This window comes from Microtus ochrogaster, chromosome 6 (genome assembly GCF_000317375.1).
Source record: "Microtus ochrogaster isolate Prairie Vole_2 chromosome 6, MicOch1.0, whole genome shotgun sequence".
Classification (NCBI taxonomy): Eukaryota; Metazoa; Chordata; class Mammalia; order Rodentia; family Cricetidae; genus Microtus; species Microtus ochrogaster.
Genome location: NC_022013.1, coordinates 60,593,218 through 60,614,770, shown reverse-complemented (window position 1 = coordinate 60,614,770; position 21,553 = coordinate 60,593,218). Strand labels below are relative to the sequence as shown.

At 46.6% G+C, this 21,553-nt stretch overlaps 1 protein-coding gene across 1 annotated transcript in view; it reads left to right on the top strand.

Moving 5' to 3' along the window:
• The window catches only part of Colq (collagen like tail subunit of asymmetric acetylcholinesterase), a 68,076-nt gene that overhangs the window by 25,519 nt on the left and 21,004 nt on the right, over positions 1-21,553 (top strand). Inside the window, exons 2-10 of the mRNA XM_005348653.3 lie at positions 11,237-11,349; positions 12,141-12,239; positions 15,551-15,595; positions 15,919-15,945; positions 17,474-17,545; positions 19,692-19,754; positions 20,161-20,187; positions 20,770-20,814; positions 20,984-21,019. Coding sequence (XP_005348710.1) covers positions 11,237-11,349; positions 12,141-12,239; positions 15,551-15,595; positions 15,919-15,945; positions 17,474-17,545; positions 19,692-19,754; positions 20,161-20,187; positions 20,770-20,814; positions 20,984-21,019 — 527 coding nt within the window. The remainder of the gene's footprint in view (positions 1-11,236; positions 11,350-12,140; positions 12,240-15,550; positions 15,596-15,918; positions 15,946-17,473; positions 17,546-19,691; positions 19,755-20,160; positions 20,188-20,769; positions 20,815-20,983; positions 21,020-21,553) is intronic.

Sequence of the window (21,553 nt, the reverse complement as noted above, 5' to 3'; positions counted from 1 at the left end):
TTCTAACCTATGAGGGCCAGCCAAGCAGTTTCTTTATTTTTTTAACCAATGATCTTCCTCCATCAGTTGTTTTCTAATTTTCTGAGAAATCACCATACTGGTATCCAAAACAGCTATACCAGTTTGCACTCCCACCAGCAACAAAGGAGTGTGACCTTTACCTAACAGCCTTTCCAGCATAAGTTGTCATCAGAATTTTTGCTCTTGACCATTCTTACAGGTGTATGACAGAATCTCAGAATTGTTTTGATTCCCATTTCTCTGATAGCTAAGAATGTTGAGCATTTTTTAAGTGTCTTTATGATGTGGGATTCCCCTCTGTATGCTGTGATTACCAACAATGAATAATGAAACTGCTTTGGACCTATAGCAGAGCAGAAATTAGATAGGCAGGTGAAAACTAAATTAAATACTGGGAGAAAGAAGAGCAAAGTCAAAGAGAAGCTATGTAGTCCCACTGAAGCCAGATGGAACTTTACCCAGTAAGCCACTGCTACATGGCGATACACAGATTAATGGAGATGAATTAAATAATAGCCAATAAGAAGCTAGAGCTAATGGGCCAAACAGTGTTTTAAATAATATAGTTTCTGTGAGATTATTCCAAGGCTGAGCAGCCAAGCAGCTCCTACATTTTTTAACCATTTTAGATTCCTCTGTTGAGAGTTCTCTGTTTAGGTCTGTACCCCCATTTTTTATTAATTGTTTTGGTTTTTTTGATGACCAATTTCTTGAGTTCATTGTACATTTTGGAGATCAGTCCTCTGTTTGGTGTGGGATTGGTGAAGATCTTTTCCTATTCTGTAGGCTGCTATTTTGTCTTCTTAACTGTGTCTTTGCCTTACAGAAGCTTTTCAATTTCAGGAGGTCCCATTTATTAATTGTTGCTCTCAGTGTCTGAGCTATTGGAGTTATATTTAGGAAGTAGTCTCTTGTGTCAATGTGTTCAAGTGTACTTCCCACTTTATCTTCCATGAGGTTCAGTGTGGTTGGTTTTAGGTTGAGGTCTTTGATCCATTTGGACTTGAGTTTTATGCATGGTGATAGATATGTATCTATTTTCATTCTTCTACATGTTGATATCCAGTTATGCCAACACCATTTTTTGAATATGCTTTTTTTTTCCATTTTATATTTTTTGCTTTTTTGTCAAAAATCAGATGTTCATAGGTGTGTGGCTTGATATCCCGGTCTTTGATTTGATTCCATTGGTGCTCCTGTCTGTTTTTATGCCAATATCAGGCTATTTTCAGTACTGTAGCTCTGTAGTAGAGTTTGAAGTCACAGATTGTGATGTCTCCAGAAGTTCCTATATTGTACATTTGTTTTGGCTATTCTGGGTTTATGATCCATTTCTGAGATTGCAGGCATGTTAAACTGGGTATTCCATTGTTGCAACAGATCATGACCCCATAGATTAACTGCTATATTAGCCACATATGGCCTCAGCCTTCCTCTCTATCCTTCTGGCCCCATGCATTCAACCCATGTCTTGTTCTGTTTTACCTGAGATAGGGTTCCAATTCCTTGGAATCAAATATCTGCCTCCTGTAGAGGCCCATTCGGATGCCAAGATTCCCGAGTAATAATAGTCACATGTGCACCTGTGTCTAATAATCCTTCAATTATAAGTTATTCATTCATACTCTCAGTTTTGGTCTTTGATCATTTATAGAACTCTGGCAAAATATATGTTTTCTACTTTCTACTGAAAATTTTGATTTATCCTCCATGGTTATCCTATCATCCAGAGCAGTATTTTTTTTTCAACAGACACTGGATTTTCTAATTCTCCTGGAGAAGTGTGTCCTCTGCAGTGACTGGGAATGACTGGACCATGTTCAATCTGGAGGTCTGTGAGAGGCCCCCTAAGGAGTTTCCCAACAGTATTTGTTGCCTTGTTTGTCTCTTGTTTATCTACATTCATTGGTCCAGTGTTGGTCTCTGCTGCATCTTTTGCAAAATTCAGAAAGTTAGGGTCTTCTATTTTGGTTATTCCCAGAAGAAACATTATTTCTAGGAATGCTTTGTCTACAATTCCTTTTCAGATGGCCTATTCTATCACAATTAAAATATTTGATATTTGTGATGTCTCTTTGTACGTTTGGAAATCACTTCTCCTACCCAAGCCTCAGTCTTATAGTCAAAGGGCTCAACATTGACTGTGTGTAGGATCCATTCATCCATTGGTGCTGATCTGACCTTTAAGGTCCCTAATACCTTTTTGCATTCTAAGTTAGCATTGTCAAAAGTCGGAGATTCAATGAGTACTTGTCTAGCTTCTGGATCTACTACCCCTATTTGTACAGCTTTAGTTAATCTTTGCAAAAGGTCACTAAAGGGTTCTCTTGGGCCTTGTATAAACTGTAGTATACAATTCAATTCTTTTTCTTAGTTTTTGAATCTCATCCCAAGCATTCAAGACATGGAGACAGATGTGTTCATTGTATGTAGCTTGACTATCTGGATCAGCATAACAGTCTTCACCAAAATTTGATCTTGGGAGATCTCAAAACCTCTGACTTTATCTTGATGCTCAAGGGCCTTAGCCTCCTCCTAATAAGTCTTCCACTATAGCTGTGGTCATGGTCTAATACAGCTGAGACTAATTGAAGCAAATCATGTGGAATAACCTTATTTTTTGAAGTCCAAGTCTTGACTAACTGTCTCACATAAGGTGAATGCATGCCATAAGAAACTATTGCTTACTTAATATCTTTAGATCTTTCATACAGTTAGGCTCCCATTTACATTCTGTATATCCTTTTGTGTATTTTATATTTGCTGGATTTTCAGAAATAGTAACAGTATAAGTAGCTAAAACTCTTGTTAAGTCATCTCTGAATCTGAGAAGTACTGGCAATGTTAAGTCTTTACTATTGTCTTTTGTATTTACCTCAGTTCCCTGCTTTTCAGTTCTGACAAGTTCTTCAATTGTTTCAAATCTTTTTATCACTGTCTTTTGTAAAATCTGAATCTCTTGACCTGTGAATATTTCTAATGATTTCATCAAATCATTTAATTTCTAGTTCTCATTCTGCACATGTAATTTCAAGTTTTTAAATTTTCCATTAGTGATATCTTCTCATCCTTAGAGGTTATTTGGATGGCAACTATATAGCCTTCCAGTAGGGATGTTCTGTCTGGTAGTGTGTCATAACTTTTTTAACAGATTTTGACTGTCAATTTCAACAGTATGACTCCTTTCATCTAACTTCTCATTACAAGTCTATAGAGTTTGTATTATTTCTGTAAGTTTTTCATTCTTGATTCTGTTATCAAACCATTTCTTTAAGGATATAATATGAAATATCAAACAATAGTATCTATGGGTTCTTTCCATATTGTGACTCTACCATCCCCCAGGAGTGGAATTGCCTGCGCTCAGAACTATTGACAAATATAGTCAAATGCTCCAGTTCCCAGGGGTTTCACTGGCCTGTGGAGTGGTGAACTCTTTGAGGGAAATGGCAACATTCTCTGTGAAGTTCCAACTCCAGACAGTCCTGAGATGGATAGTCAGTAGCTGGGAGGGAGGTACCAGAGTGAAGTTGGTAGGGAGTGATCAGAGTAAAGGGAAGCTGCTGGCTCCACAGAAGTAGTGAGAAGAATGGGAAGGGTGCAAGTGACTGGGGTCAAGTGAGCTTGACCTCCAAGCCTGGCTAAGGTGACTATGGGATACTACTTCTTCACAGAGATGTCTGTAAAATTTCTCATGAACTCGATTTTCATGTCTGTTCTAGTTGTGGAGCCCAGACCTATTAATATGATTTTTGCCAAGAGTCATTTTTTGCCTTAGCAAAATGAAGATGGTTAGCTAAGAGGACTAATGACAAAATGCATGAAGAGTACTAATCCAGTATCATCATTATTTTAGTGTAGAAAAGCTTAGCATGCATAGATGTTCAATAAATGCTTGTAGAATCCAGTAGGATGTTTAGTAGGGCTAGCCCAAGACAATGAAAGCAATGGATCTGGAGGCAATAGTCAGTAGAACTCAAGGTTGTTGGCATTGTTGTTAAGACTCTTTATGTGGGTGACAAAGATCTGGATCAGCTCCAGTACAAGAAGAAGAGAGACTTAAAGAAGCCAATTGGATGAGTGGATGGGGGGATTCTGGCAAATCTAGCTCACAACATTTTGTCAAAAGCAAGCCAGAGACGTTCATTGTAAAGACTTGAGTTGTTGTCAAGAGCGAGAAATTTCTTTAGGTTGATTATTGTGGGTGGGGGTGGGGTACCTACTACTGTAAGAATGGATGCAGGAGCCCAAGTTCAAGCTGGAGTCTTAGTCAAGGAGTCAGTGAAGCCTGTCAAGGGGGGGGGGACAGTCTTTGTCAGTGGGCTTCTTCAACTTACTCCACTGCCCAAGAAGGTCTGGAGATGGGATTTGAAGTGCTCTACGGCTGGTGGGATCCTGAGCTCTACTCTCAAGCACATAGAATTCTGAAAGTACTGTGTATGTGTGTGTGTGTACATGCATGTGTGCATACATGCACATGCACGCTCATTCATGCATGTGTGTGGCATACATTTAGAGATCCAAGGTCAATTCGCAGGAGTTGGTTCTTTCTTTCCATCAGATGGTGCCCTAGGACTGCACTCAGGTTTTTAGGGTTGCCGACAAATGCCTTAACTCTCTGCGTCATCTCAACAATGATTTTTCTTGAATTTTGAAATAAGGTCTCACTATGTAGCCAAGGTTAACCCAGAACTCACAGTCCCCTTCTTCAGTCTCGGGAGCACTGGGATTGCAGGATCATGCATGGCTCAAGTATGGACATCTTTGCCTCACATGAGAACTCTGGACCCCTGGGATTAGCTTGGGATTATCTTGGAATTAGCTTGGCCACAGATATTGATCTATGATTGGTGAGCCAGTGAAGACAGATGCCATGACAGAGTCCATTTGGCTGTGATCTGCAGGTCCCTGTGCTGCAGTGGGGACTGGAAATTCTGGAATGGTGCCCAGGGAGGCAATATTCCAGAAGTGGTCCTCTGGCCTGGGCGATAAATCCCAGAGCCACAATTAAGACGAAGCATTGTGAATGTGCCACCTGTTGACAGTGGCAGGATGGCCCAGAAACTGATTATGAATTAAACTTGCAGGCAGCTCGTCAAGAGTAAGCTGGGCCTGGGCCCAGGAAACTAAGGACAAGGCTTGATATCAGGGAGGAGGGATGCACCTCCCTGTATTCAGGGTCCTACAGAGGGTCCTTGTGTCCAGAAAGCACAGCCTCTGTGGAGGGAAGCTGGAGAAAGCTCAGAGCACACTGGGCAGATGCCCTTGCATATGCAGGGGAAAAAAAGTGACCCACATTCAAACAGCAATTTCCTGTCAGGGGAAGGACCAAGGACCCTAAGTCCCAGGTGGTCTGGGAGGTCAGAGAGTGGTATAAAGGTGGCGTCTGGGAAGACAGAGGACAAAGAGAGCAGGATAAAGCTAGAAGAAGTGAAATAAGACAGACAGGAAAGAGCAGCTGAAGGACACACACAGAAGATGCAGGACATAGACTCACAGCCTGGTACTAAGGATAGCCAGAAATTCAGAGTTGCTCAGGGCCATTGACTGATTTTCACATGAGTGACATGTGGCCAGCTGAGCTGGTTACATGGTAAAACCTTTTAACGTGTTTTAAAGAAAAGTTTTAAAGAGAAGTTTGATGTCGGGAGCTTGAGAGACAGTTCTGCAGTTGAGAGCACATCTTCCAGAGGACCCAGGTTCTATTCCGTGCACCCACATGGTGGTTCACAATCATCCACAACTCCAACTCTAGGAGACCTGATGCCTTCTTCTTACCTCTTAGGCCACCAAGCACACACATGGTGTGCAGAATCTATGCAAGCAAAACATTCATACATAAAATAAAACGAATACATTATTTAAAAAAGTCTGATGATGCAGTGTGTGTGTGTGTGTGTGTGTGTGTGTGTGTGTGTGTGTGTGTGTGTGTGTGTGTGTGTGTGTGTGTGTGTGTGTGTAATGGTTTTGGTGTGAAAGTGGAAAACTTCCAAAGGTTTGTGACATGATGTTTGGAAAAAAAACATGAAGATCTGACCCAATGTGGTGGTTCATGCCTGTAATCCCTGTACTAGGGATCATGGGGCAGGAGAATTATGGTAAGTTGAAATCCTAAACTACACAGTAGGCCCTAGGTAGCTTGGGTTGTAGGATGGACCTCTCCAAAAAGGAAGACGAATAGGAGGAGGGAGAAGAGGGACAAGACAGGAACTGTGTTAGTTCTTTTTCGGTTGCTGTGACCAAGGCAGCTTACAGGAGAGAGTACTTGATGGTCTCACAGCTTCAGAGGGTTAGATCCATGATGGCAGAGTGAAGTCATGGTGGCAGGAACAGACGAGCCCCTGGGGGCCATTCTCCTTCAAACCATCAAGAGGACTCTGAGCATAACAGGGGACCCCGGGGGAGATGATGCGGGTGATATTGTTCAACCGTTGGGCCTCTAAACTGAGTGCTTCATGCCCTTGATGCTGCTTGGTCTAATGTCTTAGACCTAGTTCCCAGAGGAACTCAGCCCAAGCCTTTCCTATCCCCCTTCTCTCTTTGTGCTGGAAAAATCTCAGCTTTTAAGACTCAGCTCAGATGCCACCTCTTGCAGGAAACCTTTCTACCTACCTGCTTCATTCCTCGCCGTCAACCATCTCTTCCCCCTGTTAATCCCTCCAGACACCCCTAGCCCTATATTCCATTCTCTCACCCTGAAAAAGCTACCCCAAAACCTGATGCAAAGCCTTCTACGCCAGAAATGCCCAAAGGCCTGGCTCAGATCCTCCTGACTGAGTCCAGAGTAGCTTATGCAACACCCACTTTGCAGGTGGATGAACTGAGACTCTGTGCGGAGACATAGTCCTCAGGGGCACACAGCTGTTAAGTGTGGACTTAAATCATGTTTGCCTGATAGCAGGACTGGTTTCTGAGACACACATTTCTGGGGCTGGAAATCAAGTCTAGTCATGGTATATCCACACACTTGGTCCTCCCTCCATGCTCTAGGGAATGATGCAGACCATGGATGGACCTGGTCGCTGTCTTTTCACTTGATGGTACAGTGCTGGGGTCAGCAGACTACAACCTGGGAGCCAAATCAGCATGCCTCTCATTTTTTATAAATAAAGTTTTATCAGAACCTGGTCATACTCACATATTCAGATATTGCCCACAACTGCTTTTGTGTTTAATGGCAAAGTTCTTTGCCACAGGGACCATGTCTGCCAGGAATCCTAAGACATTTAATATTGGCTGTTTATAGGAAAGGTCTGCTACTCTTGTTATAAAGCTCACTGCTAAGTTGCTTAAACTGGTGCTTTTACTAAGAACCAATACCCTTATCTTTTATGATTTGGAATATTGTATATGTTCATACTTTGGGTATACAGTATCAGGCATATTTCAGTGTGTATCTGGCATGTACCACTTTACTATTTTATGAACAATATTACAGTAAAGACTCGGGGTGTAGCTCAGTGGTAGAACACATACTTAGCATGCCTGAGGTCCTGGGTTCAACCCTCAGGGTCCTTGGAAATATACATATATGTATGGGTGTATACACACATATTTACATATGTAGAAGACTATATATATATTACACACACACATATATAATATATCTAGGGTTTGTGCTTTGTGGTTTTGAGTGTGACTTTATTGGCAACACCTTGCCAGATAGCAAACACTGAGCCACACAGGTCTTCCCTGAAGCAGAAGAGGGCAGAGTCTCCTTGGATGCTCTGTGGTGTGCGACTCCAACACGTCCGAGCGGTAGCGATGAGGCAGCTTTGAGCCAAATGAAAAGCCGCTTGGCTGACAGACTGTGCTGTTTCCTCCTAGTGGTGCGTGAGGTGATCAGTGCCCCAAGCTCCGGAGCGCCTATCCTGCCCCAGCAGAGGGTACTGTGTCTCTGTGGTTCACCCTACAGAAGCATCAGAGAGGAGCTAGGACAGGGCTGCTTACCCATCCCTGCTGCCTGGAGCTCGGGACTGGCCCCTAAAACCCTGGATCTGGGGCAGAAACAACATCAAAGCAGGGATTGGCCGACTCCTAGCACAAATGCCAAGCAAGCCAGGCGTGGACAGCGTGGGGGCGTGACAAATCTCAGCCTGTCTCTAGCTTGTGTTCCCCGGCCAGTCTGCCTTGGGCCTTGCCCCACGATGACGGGCCCATTTTTCAGCTTCACGCATCTCCTCGCCATTTCAGGACTACTCTGTCACTCAGCTGGCTACGTGAGTAAGTGTGTGCGCGTGCGCAATGCGAGCCTATGTTAGAGAGGGAGGAGAGAGAGGGAGAGGGACATAGAGAGAGAATGTGTGGTGCATGCATTTTTTTTAAAAGACCTGTACATTAGGCTTGTCCTGGGAGCATTAGCAGACGTTAAATTAGAAACTCCTCAGCCAGTGTTAGGATTGCAGTGTAAAGGGGTGTGATGGAGTTAGTGGGGGCCTTGCACACGTGCCCATGTGTGTGAACTTGTTTATTGTCCCTCTGGTGACCTTGACTCCAGGGTGGCTGGCAGCTGCTGTCCCCTTGACTTTGAAGTAAAACCACGTTCTATAGTCCGTGTGTCCACCCCCTGCCCCCACCCCTTAAGTGACTGGGAGGCCCGCCATCATTCCAGGCCAACTGGCTTGGGTGATGTGGCTCAAAGGCTCAGAACCACCAAAACACCAAATCGCTTTCTTGGCAGGTGTGTCCTCTCTCACCTGATGCCCAGGCCCACTCTGGTGCAAACCTCCACCATGGCCTTTCAAAGAACTTCAAAATGCTTTCACCTTTAGGATCAGAATTTGTTTTCCAAAGGCAGTATGGTCTGTGCATGGGGCTAAGCGACAGCACAGGGAGTCAGGCTTCTCTGGGATATGTGAATCGTAGACAACTTTGGGCAAACACAGCTAGCTCCTGTGTGGATGTCACTGCTGCTGGGCCTCCCAGCCTACCACTGATGCAGCCAGTGACGCATGGAACATGCCCCTTCCACCTCTCCTTTTCTGGTGTTTCCTTCTAACACTGCTCTCTCACGGGTGGGAAAGAAGTGAAAACTCGGCAGGCTGCTACCACATGCCGGGCAGGTACAGAACGCCAGCATGTGGTTGCACTTGCCATTTTCCATCCTGCGGAGGCAGGAGGTCTTATTCTTTCATAGCTGCTTCCTTTGGCAGCTTTTAGTGACTCGCTGGCTTCTCCTGAGGGATGTTGTTTGGTGTAGGAGGTTGAAATCAGAACGGCTGTCTTGGTGGCCTTTCTTGGTGGCCTTGCTTGGTGGCCTTGCTTGGTGGCCTGGGCTTGTCTTGCATGTAGGAAAATGAGGATAGACCTAGTGGTGATCCCGGGGTCACACTGACCTTAAAAACTGCCTGTGGAGGCAGTATATGCCAAACTCTTGATGGTACAAATGAAGAAACTTGAGTCCTTGGGCTGAGGAAGTGAGTTGTACCATATTACAAGGCCATGTGCCCTCCAGACTCACACTCTGCAAAGCAAGTTCCTGTATTTGCAAAAGTCCATTGGTGTAGATCACTTTCCAAGAATAGAACTCAGTTTCTAATGAGGAAAAAACAAAACACTTGCCAAAAACCTTCATTAGACAGTTACCTCTGCTTTGGCAGTGCGATACCCACAAACAACATGGCACTGGTATCTTGAAGTGAGGGCCAGTGGTCTTGGAGTCCTTTGTTGACATTGCTAAGGCAGCCGCCTGGGGCTGAGCCGTGCTCACGGTGCACCAGGCCACAGCAGGCACGATGTACTGCACACAAGTCAGTTTCCATTACAACAGAGCCTTCTGGGGCTCTTCCAGGCTGGTCCCTGAGCTTAAGTACTATTCCAGCAGAGACAGCACAGGCCTGGGAGAGACTCATGGGCCACTCAGCACCAAAATAGATACTTGAAGCCCTGGCTTAGCTGATGGGGAAAGTGAATGGGGGTGGGGGCACTGCTTCTAAACTCAGCCACCTGATGGAAATACTCAGCGCTGGAATGAGCTGTAAATAAACAGTCTGGTTTATTTACAGCTCCTGGAGGTGGGAGAGGGGCAGAAACCAAAGCCCTCCACCTGCCGGGATGAAGTAGGTCAAGGGGAGAATCGGGAGGGGTGGGGTAGTGTAAAAGGCAGATGCTCTGGCAGCAGAAGCAACTGATAATTTATGTTCGCTGAAGATGTCTCCAGTTTCCAGGAAGAAGTGAGAGAAGTGATTGCCCTGAGAGACCCAAGATCTTTCATTAGGGCACCTCCCCAAATCTGCAAGGAGCCAGAATCCCAGAATAAGTTTCTCTTTGTGCTTGCTGGTTCTTCCCATGTGCCCTCTCTTCTTGCCACGAACCAACAAACCCAATTTGGTTCTTCCTTGGCTGTGTTCCCAGTAGTCTTTGGTAGGAAGATAATGATATGGTGGTCTCAAGTGGCGTTATGGGAATCCCCTGCCTTCTTCCTGGGTCCCAGTCTTGATTTTTAACCTATCGGAAGTCAGAGTTCAAAAGAGCGAGCTTTTGAAATAGCTTGCCTGGGCTCGAGTATAGGTTCCACTGCTGACTCACTGTTTGACCTTAAGCAAATTGACTCACTGACTTGGTTAGCTGGTCAGTGAAGAGGGAACGGCAATGGCAGTGTTGGTTAGCTTTGCGCAGGGTTGCTATAAGGTTTGGCATGCCTGTATACATGAACCACACAAATGGTGCCTCATGTAGTCAGTACTGATCACTAATTGTTAATTCGGCAACCATTTACTGAAGTCTGGTGTCTATCAGATACAGTGTTAGACCCTGGGGATAGAAACTGGCCCTTGTCCCCCTCCCAGGGGAGCACATTCTGGGAGGAAGAAGGAAACAGTTTTATCCTGTGAAGAAGCACAAACACAGGGACAAACCCAGAGAAAAGCATAGTAAGGCCCTGTAATTTGGCCTGCCAGTGAAGGAAAGCTTTCTAGAGATAAGATTCCCCATGGAGCCCAGCTCTGAGAGGCACGGAGAGGCCCACCTGGACTTGTTCTGTGAGGTCAGGCATCCGAACAAGAGAAGGAAAACTAGGAACCGAAAAACATGCCCTTTCTGCCGCTACGAACATTCTAGTATGCCTGCCTTTCTATTGGTAAACCCCTAGATGTAAAATCACTAAGCTGGAGTATATATCTACATCCTGCTCTATTAGAAAACACCAAGCGTTTTCCCAAAGAAGATCTCAGCCTTCATTCCCCCATGCTAAAAAGTAGCAGTTTTCTCTGAACAGCCCTGCCTGGCCTGGATCAGAAGAAAAGGGGCAGCCACAAAGCATGCTGCCTCCTGACCCCTCCGCCGCCCCCACTGTTCCCACCACCCTTCTTCAGAGGCAGCCGGAGCCTGGTGAGTGTTCTGCACTTCGGTGAGTAAAAACCTCCGGACTTCCCCATGCTATCCCCATACAGGACTCAACATGCCCACCTCTGAATCTCGTTTGACAGAGGCAGCTCTACCTTCACTCAGGGGCCACGGCCCAGACTGGGCATTGTACCAGTTGTGCCAATTTTGCCACAATTTGTCCCCTGTCATCTTAATATGTGAAGGAGGGAGCTTTTCTTCTCTGGGAGTTAGATGTAGCAAAATGCCTCATCTTTTTGAAAACACTTAGCGCCGGGCGATGGTGGCGCACGCCTTTAATCCCAGCACTCGGGAGACAGAGGCAGGAGGATCTCTGTGAGTTCGAGACCAGCCTGGTCTACAGAGCGAGTTCCAGGACAAGCTCCAAAGCCACAGAGAAACCCTGTCTCGAAAAACCAAAAAAAAAAAAAAAAAAAAAAAAAACACTTAGCTTCCAAGTTCCCATCAGCTGTCCAGATGCAGGGCCCCCCATTTCCTTCTTTTAATCAAGTATTTACTAAATCCCTATGGTGGGAAAAGGGAAAGCAAACATGGGATATGGAGGCTAAACATGAAGAAGCAGGGTAGACAGAAGTTAGAGAATAGGTATCAAAATGCAGTTAGATGTAAGGCGTTAGGACAACTACGGTCTGTAGCAACTTATTTTTTATTTAAAAAAAAAAAACCCTAGGGAAAAAGAGCACAGAGGCTCCCACTATATAGAAAATGATCAGGATCAAGTCCAAGAGGCATCTCTTTCATTGGTCTGACCTCTAACCTATTGCTTTGCTCTGAAGCTTCTCTCTCCAGACATGGAGAATCTTCTGGAACTTGAGGCCTCACCATCACCCTGCATTCAAGGCTCACTCGGCTCTCCTGGGCCCCCTGGACCCCAGGTGGGTGCATCCTTCCAGGCCCCCTCCTGTGTCTTCCCGCAAACAAAGAATCCCAGTGGGCAGAGCCTTATAGCTCCTGCCCCTATGATGTACTTACTGCCCGGCTGGTTTCTCTTCTGTAGCATCTCACATGGGATGCTGCCCATATGGTAGTGGCTGCTACTGTCACTATGACCAAATACAGACGTGACCATCCTCTCCACTCTTGGACCTAGAGGTGCTCTGCTCAGTGCAGAAAAATGGCAGTCAGAGGAACCTGTTACCTGAGCATTCTGGGCTCCGGACTGCTACAAGCAGCCCCTACCCAAGGTAAAAGAGAAGACTGAGGAACAAGCCTGGTGTTAGAGAAAGAACTTTCTAGACAAAAAGGAATGTACTCTGAAGATCCTCATCCCAGGCTGGTCTGCTGCCACGGGGGTTTTTTCAACGGCTCTGAGGCTCTGGGTTGTCCAAGGGAGGAGCATGTAGGTTCCTATGTTCTCGGCAGGAAGCATAGAAATCACTACTTAGCTACTTGAACCTCTATGGCTTCCTAGCATTAGGGGACTAAAAGCTGAGCTTCCTGACCTGAAAGACAAAGTCCCATGAGTGCACCCTGACTTTGACTGCTCCGTCAGCTCACACACCCTCCACCTTCGGTTCAGCCACAGTGTCTGTCCCTTTTCTGTGTGCGCACACTCACCAAGCTTGTCTCAGGCTCTGTCCGCACACTTAGGGCCCTGTTGCTCTTCCTGGAGCTTCTATAGTTCTTCCTAGTCACTCAGAGATCGGCTTTCATGCTACCCCCTCTAGAGACACCTTTATCAGCCCGAAATAGTGACACATAGCTCTAATCCGCATCAGAGGAGATTGAGGCCAGGGAATTACCCTGAGTTTGAGACCAGACTGAACTAAAGCTGGACTTCAAGACTGCTTGAGCTACTGAATGAAACCATTATCTCAGGAGGTGGGAAGGAGGGAAGGAGAGGTTGGAGAGGAGGTTTTTTTTTTTGTTTTTGTTTTTTGTTTTTTGTTTTTTGTTTTTTTTTTTTTTGCAATTACCAAGTCTAAAACTATGGCATTGCATCCAGCCCCGTCTGGTTTTCTAATTATTGTTTTATTCTCTATGGCTGTTTCCAGCTATCAGGGCAGAGCTAAGGAGTCTACAGACAGCAGAGGTGACTCTCCAAGCCTAAGAGAATTATTCTCTGACTTTGTAGAGAAGTTACTGAATCCATGTCTACAGAGACAGGGGTATTGTTCACCCCACTTCCCAGTCTACCCTGCCTGTGGGCTATAGCTAGCCTGTTCTCCATAATCATTTATTGACCCAGATATAATGACAGGCTTGTAACCCCAGCACTTGTGAGGCTGAGGTAGGAGGATCCTGAGCTTAAGACTAGCTTAGGCAAACATAATAAGACACACTAGACAAACAAAGAAGCAACCAATAAAAACATCCGAACAATGTTCTAATGAAAATGACTTTGAACTCAGAGGACAGAGGCCATCATTAAGGTGCTGGGAAGTCTGCAGGAAGGCCAGGCGAGAGTCCTTTATGGTGGACTCCACACCCCACCTTCAGTGCTCTCTTCTGATGGGTCTGGACGCCCATGAGAACAAACAGAGCCTGTGGAAGGAGAGCCACCCTCTGCTCAGCTCAGAACAGCGGCTCCAGCCACACTAATGCATCTCTGAGCTGCACAAGCTCTTGGGGGTCACATGGAGGCTCTGCTGCCCACCCACGGAGTCTGTGCAGCCTCTCTCCTTCCCCGAGAACAGTGAGTGCTGTTGCTATTAAAAGTGAGATAGCTAAGCCTGGAACTGGTTAGAAATGTAATCTCACGAGGTGGTTGGCTTAGGCCTGTAATCCCAGTACTTGGCAGGTGGAAGCAGGAAGATTACTTTGAGTTTGAAGCCAGCCTGAGCTACATAGTAGCAGGCCAGCCAGGGTAAGACTTCCATCACAGGAAGGAAGAAAGGGAGGGAGGAAGGGAGGGAGGGAGGGAGGGAAGAAGGGAGGGAGGGGGGAACCTCACACCCTGCCTGTTACCCTTCATTCAATCAGAATCTGTCATTTGTTTGGTGGGTGCCAAGCTCAATGATCTTATAAAATAGCTCTAATCATTTTAAGAAATGAAAGGCTTGGAAGGACGAGGAGAATACAATTAAAACAACTTCCTAAGTCCGTTCCCAGAAGAGAAGGCAGATAGACCAATGGTGGAATCTCCTGTCTCCACACAATGACCCCTGGAGAAGTTCAAACGTTCCTAGTGCTCACTTTCTCACTGGCTCCCACTGCCCAAACAATCACTAGTTTGCTCTGGGTGTGGACTGAGTTTTGGGATTTTTCAGTGCTGCTGGGGAAACTGTAATGTCCTTACAGGTTTTCCAGAAACCAGACTTCCAACCGGCTTTCACGAGTGTTGTTCACTTGCAGACGGCAGGGGTATGGTGGAAATAAAGGGATTTGGAGTGGGTTTCTCTCTGCCATCCCAAGGAATTTGGAAAACAGTCATCAACTGAGCCTTCCACAGATGCATGAGCAGAAAACAGCCGCTTCTGGCTGTGGGTGTGCAAAACACTGGTGTTTTTACAGCCTCTGACTGGAGCCACCTCTCTCCCAGGGCTGTTGGTGGGCACAAACATGCTCCTTATATTAATGAAAGTTGGGGGAGAGGAATATTCAGAGCCTGAAGTCCTCAGGTCATTTGAGGGTCATTTGCTTCTTCTTTCTCTTTTTTGTTTATTTTTGTTTTTGCTTCTTTGTTTTTTGTTTTTGTTTTGTTTGTAAGACAGGATCCCAGGTGGTCCAGACTGGCTGTGAACTTGCTTGTGCAGCCAAGGCTGGCCTTGAACTCCCAATCCTCCGGCCTCTAGTTCTCTAGTGCAGAGCTGGCCACCAAGGCCGTGCTCCTCCCTCCCTGGGGATGGTTCCTTGTGCAAAACTTAACTTTCTCTCCTGGTGTGGCCTCAGGGAAGCTTAGCCAACCCAGGGAAAGATCCCAAGGCTGAGGAGCAGCAATCTCAGCAGAGACCCAGCAGTCTCAGTCTCTGTGGTTGATCTGATCAAGCACTGAAGGATTCGCAGGAGAAAATTCACCTCCAAAGACAGGCAACTATGGTGCATGAAACAGTGCTGATAAATGTCAGGGAGAAGAGAAACAGAGAGCAGAGCAGGCTACAGAATGAAAGGTTCCTGCAGGGGTGCCTGGAGCCTCCACATGCAGAGTCCTAGGTCCTAGGTCCACAGACCCCTACCACAAACCCTCCCCTGCAGCCTCGCCATGGTTGGATGTGTGCTTTCTTCACTTCTTATCTCAATTGTGTAGGGTCCGCCTGGGCTTCCTGGGAAGACAGGACCAAAGGGAGAGAAGGTAGGAGCCTCTGCTTCTTCAGCCCCACCTCACCTTGGTAGCTACAGCTTGCTTTCTGGGGGTACCGCTGAGAATATTCTGGTTGAAATACCAAAATATGTGCTTATTCTGTCTTAGCAGATGAAGAGGGTTCCCTGGTGAATGCAGCTATAGTAGGGGGTGCTATTGGTGTGTCCTGCTTCGGGTCACTGGCGTGGCAGGTGTGACATAACTGGTCACGTGACCAGCTGACTGACTGAGCCACAGCCACACCCTACTAAGCATTTGGATTCCAGAACATCACTTCCAAACAACCTTTGTTTATCTGTCTTCTCTATGCACAGGGGGATCTTGGCCGCCCAGGAAGGAAGGTATGACCCAGACTGCTCTGCCGGGCAACCGTGCTGCATGTGTGTATGTGTGTTCTCAGTGGCCATCAGTACCTGGTGGAGTGTTGGTGCTGCCATTCCTCTAATGATAACAAGCTTGCCTTTTCTGTAGCCTGTGGCTGCCAGGCACCTGACAAATCTTCCAGAGGCTGCTGGGCCCTGCTGCACTTCCCCAGCCTAAACGGTGCTGCGCAGCAGAGAACTCTCCAAGCCCCCAAGCAGTGGCCCAAAATGACCTCCACTGCCTGATTAAACTGGAATAAAGTGCTTGAGCAGACAGAATGAATGGCTTTGCTTTGGAAATTACCATGGCTCAGAGCGAACCAGCTACATCTCATCACTAGAGTCAGAGAAAGAACCAGCAGGTGACGTTGCTGTCGTCTGTGGGTCCTGGCACTTAAGTTCTACTCTTGACTGTGATCGAAGGAAGAGCAAACCCAGATGAATAGATGCCAGTGGGTTTATTATTAACAGAAGCCATAAACAGACTTTTGCAAGGCAGAAATAGCAAGAGCAGCCACAGCCCAGCGGCTGTGTCAAATGCTGACCTGGAGAGAACCCTGTGGTGGGCTTACAGTATGTTCAGAGGCATCAAGTCTGCCATGGGCCTGGAAAGCAAAAGTAGAGTGTAAACACCAGCATCTGGCATCTCTGAGCTCTTGGCCGATCCTTTTGTATCCTTAGCTAACTGCAGTGAGCTGCTAGGTGGGAGGTCAAGACAGACCCCTTAGTCTATGCTCTCACCCTCTTTCACAGGGGTTCTACAACCCTTAGCAGAGGTGGGGCTCTCTGAAAGCAGAGACACACACAAGTGAGTAAATTATGAAGGGAGCACTGTCAGGAGAAACTTGTAAAGAGGAGAGAACGGTCATGAAGGACCGTGGCCGAAGAGGAAGTCCAACTCCAATGTTGGAATGCGGGAGTATGGATTGCCTGTCTGTTTGTCCTTCCTTGAGACTGTGATTGTAAAAGCCCTGGGTTATCAGCTGTAGGAAGGACTGGCTAGCTCTAGAGCCCTTGTTGGCATCTATCAAAGCCCCAAAGTGGTTCAAGGTTTCAGGCTTTGATAGATGCCAACAAGGGTAGCCATGGAGTGACGGCACATCCAGCAGGCCACATGCCTGTGAGGAAGTCCCAACAGTATCGCTGCTGCTTCCCACACGGTTCCAGCTCACATCATAGGACAGCCTTGTGGAGACTCCACAGGAAGCAAGGGCCAGTGATACAGTGAATAGTGGTGACGAAATGGAAAAGCCAAGAAGTTTAGAATTCTTCTGCCCACTGTTCTATCTTAAGTAGAATAGAACTGTGTTGGGTAATAAAATATGAGAACAAAAATTTAACTCATAACTGTTTGCTGTGGCTTTTTCAGGCCCTCGTTCTTTGTAGGGTAGGGATGAAGACACAGGGGCCGCCATTAGTGGCCTCATCCTTTTATCAGGACCTCAGCTATTCTTGGCTGGAGGGAAGCACACCAAAGTATCTTGACTTTTGTTCTTGGTCTTTGAAGGGTAGACCTGGACCCCCAGGTGTTCCTGGAATGCCCGGGCCCGTTGGCTGGCCAGGCCCTGAAGGACCCAGGGTAAGTGTCGTATGTGTTTGGGGCTCATGTAGTATCAGAACATAATGGGATGATGGATACCTCCTGGCTCCTGGCCAACAGTCAAGTGCATCACTTCCTCAAGAGGGAGAATAGCTGGAAGAGAGATCCCATCCAGCAAGCATTTCTCTTTCCTGTGGCCTGCAGAGCCTGGGTCAGTGTTGTGACTCTGCTTCTGTGAAGAAACGGGAACTGCTCCCTTCCTTCCCATGAGCTCCATTTCCCTTTGGTCCAGAGAATTGGTGTGCTAGTCTTTGGTGTCTCTGAGATGACCCAAAGTCTTAGAAGCTATCACCTGTTATGCTGATCTGGCAGGTGGAAAGCTGAAGAGAATTGCAGGCTGGAGGATGCAGATCCTACACTGAACAAGGGGTCACTCCCTCCTCAGAGATAGTATACAAGGCAATCACACCCCTACCCTTGGTTTATGTTCTTGCTGCCCATCCCAGAATGCAGGGTACAGAGGCCATGACTTGGAAGCCAGGGCAAGGCCAGTGAATATCCTCTGCTGCTCCGTCTTCTTGGCTGTGTTGGTAATACAAAAGTCGCAAGGAGATTGATTTCTCTCTAAAGCCACTGTATCCTGGCTGCAAAGATCACAGTTGAGAGCACTTTCGCTCTTGCAGAGGTTTTGCGTTCAGTTCCCAACACTGTGGCTCACAACTATCTGCCTGTAGCTCCCATTCCAGGGGATCCGATGTCCTTTTCTGGTCTCTGTGGGGTGTAGGCATGCGGATGGTGCACACACGTAAGTGGAGGCAACTTTCATTTCACTGTATGGCCAGACATGGTGGCTCACACTTCCAAACTCAGTACTCACCATGACTTAAGAGGCCAGCCTGGGCTACAAAGTAAGCTCCTGGTCAGGCTAACCTCAAGCAAGAGCCTGCCTCAAACAAACAAAATTCCCACTGTAGAGAGTTATGCTGTCTATCATGGTGGCCACACATAGCTATGAGGCCCACGAGATGTGACTAATACAAACGAAGAACTGAAGGTTTCATTTTGACTACCCAAGTTTTAATTTATAAAACTATGCTCAGGGCTGGGGGGATATCAGCCAGTGGAGGCGCTTGCCACCAAGCCTGGTAACCTGAGTTCCATCCCTGGAACCCACATGATGGAAGGAAAAACCAACTCGGAGAAGATGTCCTCTGACCTCCATATATGTGCTATGGGATGCAAGCGTGTGTGGGTACACGTGTGCACATACATGCACACACACACAGAGTAAATAAGATGAAATTTTAATATCCCATTATCTTATAATGACTATATGTTGAAGTGACAATTAAGTAAAAAGTAAAATACTTGCGAAATTAATTTCAACTTGTTTTGTTTTACATTCAAGGTAATATATAAAGACATTGGAAATTCAGAATATGCAGCCAGGCATGGTAGTACATTTCCTATAATCCTAGCACTCAGAAAAGGAAAGCAGAGGCATCCATTCAAGGTCATCTTCAACCTAAATTTGAGACTAGCCAGGGATATATGAGACCCTGCCTCAAAATAAAACAAAACAGAACAAACAAACGAAAAACCCACAGATTAGTCTCCTCAGTCAGCAAAGAGCTGTCTTCACTAATTAGAGGTGGCGTGCAGTTTTGTAGCATAGAGAATGCTTAGATTCAAATTTATTCTGAGGTGCAACAGAGCCCACCCTGCATGTTAGCTACCTCCATCCCGTGTATGTATCCAAAAGCTGAATTTCCCTCTGCTTGGCTGCAAGCTGAGGGCGAGAGTGCAATGAGATGTCCAAAAGGCCCTCCCTATGCAAAGAGCAAATCAGACAAAGAATTTATATGGCGGCAAGCCTATCTTCTGAGGCCCCCACGCTGTCTCCTGTGCCCTCTCACAACCCTTTCCAGGAAAAGGTCAACCACCATTTCCAGCTCCTTGGTGACCTGCACCACCTTGGGAGTTTTTGTTCTCTAACTAAATCTCAATGACCACGGGGGAAGGTGGAAAGCGGAGCCCTGGGAGGAGACAAAGAGGCCTATGGACCTCAAGTTCACCACCTAGCCCCAACACCCTGGTTCCATCCCAGCTTTGCCCACGTCTCCTGGTTCTGCTTCTCCGAGAAATATCACTGTGGGCCTTCTTTTCCATCTTTTAATTGCCACAGGGTGAAAAAGGTGACCTGGGTATGATGGGCTTGCCGGGGTCAAGAGGACCAATGGGCTCTAAGGTCAGTGAGTGGTCCGGATGGACATTCCCAGGCCTTCTCACCAAGACTGAGGAACAACAGCTGTCTACAAAGATGGGGAGGGCAGGACTGGGGAACTGTTACCCTGAGCTGGGGAGTCAGTCCTTCAGGAGACATCATGCCCTGGGGTACAGGGACATGGGATTCCTGTTCATCTTGTTCTCTTTGGCTATCAGAGGGTTTTGCCTCTGGTTTGGGCATTCAAGGGCTGAGAAAAGCCATGATGTTTCTAGGCCTGGTAGACACACATCTTCGTGCTGACTGCTGCATGGTCCTTGAAACTCACAGGACAGTGTGGAGACATCAGCCTCACATTCAGGAAGTCCTCCACTCTGACAGCACACCCTGCTGTCTTGGGGATGATTATAAACAGTGTGCTTTCTTTTAGGGCTTCCCTGGATCCAGAGGGGAAAAGGTCAGTCTTCGCCTCTCGTGGCATCCCAGATCCTAGTCTGGGCACAGCTCTGGAGTTGGTGGTGGGTGGAAGACAGGCCCAGCCCTCTCTCCAGATATCGACTGCAGCCATCATTCCTGGCTATTCCTCTGTCCTCCATCGTGCATGGGCTGAAAAAGAAGTGCTGGCCTTCTGAGGCAGGGCAGTTCTGGTAAAGAGGACCTCCCAGTGAGGTGCCTGCGCCCCACAGGGAGCAGGGGAACAAAAGACAGCAGGCGGTAGGACTTTAGTCTGTTAGCACAGGGTTGCTGGAAGAAGGGGCCTTGTCCTTAGGCCAGGTTTCTACCACACGGCTTTCTCATCTACCGAAGCAAAAGAAACACCAACAGGCATCTGCGGACACATGTCCTTATTAACTAACGTTAAGAGGTCTTAGGGGTCTATCCAAAAAGCATTTCATTACTGGCAATCCACCAATTATATGAGCAAAACTGAGGGTGTTGGCCTAGGAAGTTTATCAGTTTGAAATACCTCTATCCCCACCCCGTACCCTCAACACACAAGTGCAGTATTAATTGACCCTCTCTTTTGGTTTCCTCCTAGGGATCCAAAGGAGAAAGGGGTGACTTGGGTCCCAAAGGAGAAAAGGTAATGGCAAATCGCTACAAATGATGAACTGCAGTAGAAGTGGGAGCTCCTGCTCCCCAGGCCTGTGGACTGATGGGCAGCCATCTTGAAAATGGCGGGCCCAATCTGTACACAGCCTCTTCCATGTGGCATTTTAAAACAGTGATGACATTTGTTGTTCTTTTCACAGGGTTTCCCTGGTTTTCCTGGAATGCTGGGGCAGAAAGTAAGTGTCTAGAAACAGAGATAACAGGCCTCAGGTCTTCCATACACAGCAAAAGGAGCCCTCTTCTTGGTCCTTTAGGCAGAAAAACTGATTTTAACTGTGGCAAGTTCTAGTTTGAGAAGCGGACTAGGTGTCTTACCCACTGGGGAAAGGGTAGCAGGGAGGTCTGAGACCAACCTCCAGTTTAGTTGGAAAAGCTACCCCCCCACCATGGAGAGAGGCCCCTCTTTGTTTCTCCTACCTCCTGCAAACACTGTTGGAGGGACATGGGATTTTAAATAGGTGACAACTATCTTATTTAAATAGTGACATATTAGTATCACACTTGATACAGGCTTAATTTTAAAAGGAGACAGTTTTGGGTGTTAAAGAGAGATTATTTAGTAAATAACCATGCGGTTATTATGTATTAATAAAACAAAAATTAGCCGGGTGGTGGCGCACGCCTTTAATCCCAGCACTCGGGAGGCAGAGGTAGGCAGATCTCTGTGAGTTCGAGACCAGCCTGGTCTACAAGAGATAGTTCCAGGACAG